The 7,567-nt window shown below is 42.1% G+C and overlaps 1 protein-coding gene across 1 annotated transcript; it reads left to right on the top strand.

The window, feature by feature from the left end:
- The first annotated feature begins 1,273 nt into the window (after nucleotides 1–1,273).
- Nucleotides 1,274–4,997, top strand: LOC149238987 (uncharacterized). Its single transcript, XM_089369719.1, has 2 exons — nucleotides 1,274–1,724; nucleotides 4,936–4,997. Exons 1-2 carry the CDS (start codon nucleotides 1,274–1,276, stop codon nucleotides 4,995–4,997), a joined length of 513 nt encoding a protein of 170 aa, XP_089225845.1.
- The last annotated feature ends 2,570 nt before the right edge of the window (nucleotides 4,998–7,567 follow it).

The following is a 7,567-nucleotide window of genomic DNA, read 5'->3' as shown; positions in this document are numbered from 1 at the left end:
GTCACAAACCATTACAAGGCAAGGATGATATCCCGTAGTACTAATTATGAAGATTTCCACCATGAGGTTGATATCACATCAAATCCTTTCCAACCCATCAACTTTTTGGAACCACCCAACCAAAATATTTCACAAATGTGGGAATCAGAGAAAGAAATAAGAGTGCAATACTTTAATAATTCTCTGATCGAAAGATTCAGATATCAGCATTATACACATCCTCAGATAGAATACTATACTATGGATTGAGTGATGTCTTTCTGGCAGACTATGGTGCCAGACGAGCTTTCGTGGATTCCCTCGCTCTGGAATTTCCACTTTGTACAAACCTTTAAGATTTGCAAATCTCATATTTATGTCATTTTAGTCTTTCGAGGGTTCACTTATGAATTTCCTCTGTGTAAATAGTCTGTTGGTACTAAGACTGGGTCCCCACATGCCTCGGGCTCTCTGATAAAGAGTAGGGACGAGATAACATAGGACGATATTGTCCTATGCCCGAATCTTGCTTTAAGCGATCTATTCAGATCTGCCTGAGTACTTGTGTTTTTGAGTCATCAGTCTGTGCAGAGCGCACTCATGAATGTTTGTTCCCTTCCAGCTTATAAATAAGAGCTAGCTGCGAAGTAAGACTCATTCGGGTCTAGAGAGTTTAGAGTAAAAAAACTTTTCCTGCTCTGCATCTGCGGACATTTGTGTCTGATCTGCTTGCATCACGAAGAGTTTGATAAGTCTTAGAGTCTGGTTTGGAAGCCTGCACATCAGTGTGCTCGGCACTGGTGAGAACCTAAAGTGGCTGAACCAATAGAAAAGTCCTGTAAGAGTTTATCTGTAATCTCTGAGGCAGAGTCTGTCTATTGCCAGGAAGCCTCCGGTGACACTTGTTCCTTGGGAACGGTATAGAGTCCGGTAAATGCATAGACAGTCAATCTCTGTAAGGAGATTTCTCCTATGTAATATCTGCATCCATATAATAAAAATTCCAGTTCAAAATTCCGCAATCTTGCTGTATTCATTTATTTCTTAAAGATCCTGTAAGAGAGGGTTCATCCTTAAGCTTGACCTGGCTAATGCCTTTGACAGAGTCTGGCACTCCTTCCTCATAGCTATCCTAAAAAAGATGGGATTCGAGTTGGCCTTCATTAATCTTATAGATTCTTGCATCTCTGGGCCCTGGATTTTCCCCCTGATCAATGGCAGACCAGGTGAAGCATTTCAATCTTCCCGGGGTCTTAGACAGGGCTGCCCCCTCTCCCCCTATCTCTTTATCCTCATGGCGGAATCCTTCAGTCAAGCTCTGGATCATAACAGGAGAGTGGGCCTCATAACTGGAATCAAATTCGGGAATGGAGCAAAGAACATCAATCACTCACAGTTTGCTGATGACACCTTGTTAATTGGAGGAGCTTCCACCACAATAGCAAGGAGGTTCAAGAAACTCCTTGACCAATTTATGGGGTACTCTGGAGGCATGGTCAACCAGCTTAAAAGCTGTATATATGGATGGAATACTTCAAATCAGGTTATTCACAGTATTGCAAATATATTTGGTGTCTCCTGCAACCTGGAGTGGACTCATTTCTCTTACCTGGGCATGCCAGTGAGCCTTGGTCCTTTGAAGGCTGGTACCTGGGATGGAATCATTGATAAGGTGAAGAGGAAGGTGCAACAATGGGGATCACTGTGGCTCAATCCAGCAGGCCGCCTTATTCTTCTCAAGTCAGGTATCACCTCTCTCCCTCTTTACCGCTTTTCTCTTTACCAAGCTCCTGCTACCTTTCACCACAAAATGGAAGTTGTTCTCCGCCAATTCCTTTGGCAAGGAGGGAAGAACGACAAAAGCAAGTTTAATTTAGTCAGCTGGAAACATGTCATCCAAACCCAAGATAGAGGAGGTCTCGGTATTAGGTCGCCTAAGTTCTTAAATCTTGCCTTTGGTGGGAAAATTGTATGGAGGCTTATTACAGGTCCCTCTTCGTGGTGGAAAAGGGTGCTGGAGACCAAATACCTAAACTTCCCCAGGCAGCAACTTCTTGACTCTGATATTCCTAACAGAGACTCCTCTAAAATCTGGCGGCTATGCAAAAAAGCCATTCCACTCATGATCCAGAATACTTCTAAAGTTCCTGTGGGGGGAGCCAGTATCAATATTGGAACGGATAAAATCCTGGGACAACAACCTATAAACATGCATGAAGAAGCCATACCCATCATCAATTTCTTCAACAACAGGGGGATACACCACCTGGACCAAATTTCCAACTGGGATCCCCATTCTCACATTTGGACAGGGTGGTCCTTCCTGGAAATACCCAGCGAATTAAATCCTAGCCTTTGCTATCTGCAGACTCTCCTTCATAGTAAAGCTCCCATTAAGAAGAATGAGAGGGATGGTTTTCGTTGGGATTTAACTGGAACAAATTACACAGTCAAAGCAGGCCACCAGTATCTCTGCAACAGCACCTTTCCCATGACCTTATGGAACCACTGGAAAATGGTTTGGAAGTCAGAGGCGCTCCCAAAAATAAAAATTTTCATATGGCTTCTGCTGAAGGGTAAAATATTAACAACAGAGAACTTGAAAAAGAGAGGCATCAATGGCCCATCCAGATGTCCTAACTGCTACAACGCCGAAGAAACGATGCACCATCTCTTTGTAGAATGCCCCTTTGCTATTGAATGTTGGAAAAGTTTGTCCTTCACTGGCAATTTACCTTGGAATTCTCAACATTCCATAGTCGAAGCAATTCACATCTGGAAAAAAAGCTGCCCTTGGAAAGAAAAAAGAAGTAACCTGGTGAAGAGAGTATGGAATACTCTCCCTTATACCTTGCTATGGCGAATCTGGCTAGCAAGAAATCGGAAAATATTCCAAGACAAGAGCTCAGCTACAAGAATAGTTTGCAACAAGGCCAAAAATCTCGCCCTGGAAGCTATCTCAATCAAAACCTCAAGCAGGATAGATGCAACAATGTACAGTGTGGAAGAGCGAGAATTTATAAGTTACATTCTGGATAAAAATTACAAAGCCCAGAATGGTAGCATGGTGAATGAACAACGCAGTAAAGAAACCAACTCCTGGAAAATCAGATTAAAAGAAGAGGAGTTTGTCCATTGGATACAAAAGTGCAACAACTTCTATCTTTTTTTCGATGGGGCATCTAAATCGAATCCAGGAACAGCCGGAGTAGGGGGACTGATCATCAACGCTAATGGGGAATGCATTCTGCACTATGAATGGGGCCTAGGGAAGGTCTCGAATAATAGAGCGGAAGTGTTAGCCCTGTTTCAAGGACTAACTCAGCTAAGAAAATTGGGGATAAATTCGGCAAGGATCTTAGGAGATTCTTTTGTTGTCATCCGCCTCATGGTCCACCAGAAAGAATCGCCCAACACCCTCCTCCAGCAAGTCATTAGGCGAAATCAATTGCTGCATCAGACAATGGATAACTTGCAGTACTTCCATATCCTTCGTAATCTCAACAAGCAGGCCGATGGATATGCCAACAGAGCGTGTGAAAGGACAGTAGGAAGTTTGTGTTGCAACGCTGAGGAGATCCATCAGCCCTTGCCATGATCCGAGTCAAGCCTTTCCGCACCAAATTGGACAGTACTGACAAAAAGGATTGGAATCAGACCTATCAGGCCTTCAGCAAAATCGCTATCCGCATAGGGATATGGCAAAGATATTATCCTCTCCAAATTCTTCTCAATCTCAATAACCATGCCGGTCTCTATCTTATCAATCCTGTTCCTCGGGCTTCCCTGGACAGTTCTCTGACCTTTCCGTGCCTCTCTCTGGACTCCCTCTCATTTCTCGTGACCGGCTCTCACCCCTCCCGCCTCTCCTTATATCTTCCCTCCCCTCTCCTTATCCCTGCGCTCTACCCCCCGATTGCTCCTCTCTGCGACTCATCGCGGCTATTCATTCCCGCCTCTGGTTCCAGGTGGATCTACCAATCTTCTAGCTGCGTCGTTATCCAGTTTTCCTCACCTGCCATTGTAACCTGGAAGATTTCTGCTCCCCGCGTTGTTGACCGAATCCATAGGCAGTCCCTCTTCGCCCCCATCTGCCCTCTATTTTCCCCTCCCTCAGCATCAGCTATGGCTCGCAATGAGGATTGTTTGCACTGCTCGGACCTGCAAGCTAAGCTGGAAGAAATCAGAGCCTAGAAGCATATCTTAGACAATCAACAGAGGATTTTGGAAGCAAGAATCAATGACCAGAATTGCATCATTAATGACAAATACCGAGCAGAAATTGATCTCTTCTTGCACATGGTTTCTTCTCTTTATCAACAGTTCAACCATTTGTCAAACAGGTGTAGCCATGCGGAAGAGTCCATAACGATTCTGAAATATATGATGGAAAAACGCAACAATACAACCCCAAGCTCCTTAAGCGCCAAGCAAATAGACGGGGATGGAAAACCGGAGGAATCTATAGCAAGGAACATCAGACATATTAACATAGATTAGAAATGATTTGCGAATGTCAGTTTTTGCTGCTCCAATATGTAAGAGTCTACAGTAGTTTAGAATTACTTAAAGACAGAACAAGTAGGAGAAGGATCAAGGAGAGATATATGTTTTGTAACTCCACTGATCCTGGCTGCCCTCAGCACTTAATGTACCTCAGGAGCCCTGAATCCCATCTTTTTTTCAGCTATTAATACAACAACCGACTATGTTAAAAAAAAGAAGAAAGGATTTCAAAATTTTAAATCGGGGGCTATCAACATGGGTTTGCTCATCGAATCCGAGCTGATCGCCCTTGAGCCTGAAAGGCTCTCGTGCTGCTAGAATGAGATTGATTAAAATAGTCACGCTAGCCGCAGGGTGGAAAAATTGAAGATAAATCTTCTCTTTTGAGAAATTTTTTGAGTTTTTGTCCCTTGAAAAAGAATTTAATCATTGTTAATGGTTTTTTTGCAGGAGATTTCGACAACATGGTCATTGAATGGAAGGAAAGAGGCCATGAGGCAGAAGATCTCTAGGCTACCCAAGATACCGAATGTGTCAATTATTTGAGGAATTGCGACCTACTAAACTTCTTCCGAACCCTAGGAATTAGAGCCCAAAATGAGCTGCTACACTATCTGATCAGTTTATGGGATGTCGATTGGGAGTTCTTCCTCATCGGAGACCAAGAATTGGAGCTAGAAGTGGTGGAGATTTACTTCATTATTGGATTGTACAGAAGAGTGGAAAGAGTTCAACTCTTTAGATCTCGTACTGGAGGCAAGAGCACCAATGCCCTAATCATAAGGCATTGCCCGGGTGCAGAGACAACAGTGAGCGGGAAGGTGAAGATATTGACCATCGACAATCTTCCCTTGAGGACAATTCTACACACCATGGCCCGTATTTCTGGATTGCAAGATTTGCACGAGGTCTCAAAATCACAATTCCATTATGCAGTGGATTGCCTTACTCCAACAGTGTTCAACTGGTGTGAGGGACTGTTGGACAACATGAAGAGGCAATTGACCAAAGGCAAGCGGGGAAACTTCAAGCAGTTCAATTTTGGTTCGATTTTGGTCACTTTCTTTTTGAAGTTCATGCCCCTATTTTGGTATTAGTGGACAGAGGTGCCAAATCCTACTCCGCAAGATTCGAGGCTGCTCAGATGGAGTGAGCTCATGCCTCATGGAGGAGGGGGCCAGTGGATGCATTTTCCTCCATAGTTCTTTGGTTGATTGCATCGACAACTAATCATTGTGGATGACTATGTCTATGCAGGCAAAAACTTTAGATGGGATCCAGATCTACCTCTACCACTGGGTGAACAATGGACTAATGCAGGTAAAACTTGTTTTTTGGAAAATTTTCAAGTTTTATGAGTTTTTGTTAAAGTGAATCAGAGAGTTTACTTGTGATAAATGTGCAGATGTGGGACCAGAAAGGCCTCATGGCATGTCTCCAATAGCACGACGGGTAGCACATTAGATAGAAGATGCTCCATATGAAGAAGGGGCGGATCCTATGGTAGAGATGGAACACAATCTGGAAGTGCTCACTCGAGGGATTCTAGAGTATGCGACTATAGATGACCTGCCACTGCGATACCAGAGGCATACAGTAGGAGTGTCTGCGAGACTGTGTTGGCTTTTAGGCCGAGTGATCAGAGCGGTCTCATGCTATCGAGAGCATCATGTGGGCGAATAGCCTTTCTAGTCGTGTTTTTTTGCACTGTTGTAGGCTTTGAAAGCCATGTGTCCTAGAACACTTATTTTTTGAGATTTTGATGAACAAAATTTGACAGACGTGATATATATATATATATCTCTCTCTCTCTCTCTCTCTCTATATATATATATATATATATATCTATCTCTCTCTCTCTCTCTCTCTCTCTCTCTATATATATATATATATATATATCTCTCTCTCTCTCTCTCTCTCTATATATATATATATATATATATATATCTATCTCTCTCTCTCTCTCTCTCTCTCTCTCTCTCTCTATATATATATATATATACATGTTTTATCTTCTACTTATGTGTTCATGTATCATGATGATGTGATCAGTTTTATAAGTTACACAAATGTCTATCAAGAACATAATTTGCTAATGCATCTGTTAATGTATTCAAATTCTGTGGAATGTGTTGATATGTGATATAATCAAAATCTATTTCCAGTAATCAAACACGTAGATACATACGCAAAATTTGTGGATTTATTACTGAGTAATGATTATTTAATTATAACACAACGAGTTGTGAATCCAACTTAACAAGTAAATTTCTAATGCCAAGATAAATTGCTTTTGATATCAGTTCAATAACTGCACTGTAATCGGTAATATTATTAGTTGTTTTTCCCTAAAATACCTTGTAAATTGATCAACTCACCATCAGGGGCATAAAGTGCCCAAGTTGCGAAAGATAAGTTTCGTGTGCTACGACAAGAACCTTCAGCGAAACCAACATAATGGTTTGACAACAACTACAAATCGAGTGGAACACAAGGTAAGCAGAAGGAACATGTCTGGAAAGCAAACAATCACACCAAAAAATCAAAACTGCACACCAATGAATGCACACACTAATGTACAAAAGTATATTTACACGAATGATCATGCCTAAAAGTTCAAACGGGGCCCATTTTCGGACTTGGGTAATTGATCAACAGAGATTGAAACTAAAGTTTCACTGTTGGCATGACATGTAAGCATCGACTCAGCGAAAAAGTGGAATAACACTCATAAATGGCTATGCCCCCATTCCCCCCGGGCGAGGGAGGGTTACGAGTCATAGGATGAATACCCCATTGCAATAATGAGAAAACGGTAAAAACTCAGTGAGAAAATATTATAAAAGGAGGCGAGAAAATCTTAATCTCATGACGAGGAAAAGATACCCCCAGTTGAAAGATTTTGACGATTTCATGTTGGATTGAAATGTCAATGGGTAAGGTTGCAGTAATATTTCCCATATTACCTTCGGACAAAACTTCATGTACCAAAACAGGTGTTTGAAGTGGGTGCGTCGGGTTATGAGAAACGAAATCTTCAAGACACGAAGGAATCTCACTTAGACTTGGAAGAAATGAGGAA

The sequence above is a fragment of the Pinus tabuliformis genome, chromosome 8 (assembly GCF_031772625.1).
Source record: "Pinus tabuliformis cultivar Carrire ecotype Pingquan chromosome 8, CPIR1, whole genome shotgun sequence".
NCBI classification, from domain to species: Eukaryota; Viridiplantae; Streptophyta; class Pinopsida; order Pinales; family Pinaceae; genus Pinus; species Pinus tabuliformis.
This window is presented reverse-complemented; position numbering and strand designations above follow the sequence as displayed.

Coding starts and splice junctions, on each gene's coding strand:
- LOC149238987 (XM_089369719.1), top strand. CDS start 1,274: ATGGCGGAATCCTTCAGTCAAGCTCTGGATCATAACAGGAGAGTGGGC. Junction 1,725..4,935: donor CCTTATTCTTCTCAAGTCAG/GTATCACCTCTC, acceptor GTTTTTTTGCAG/GAGATTTCGACAACATGGTC.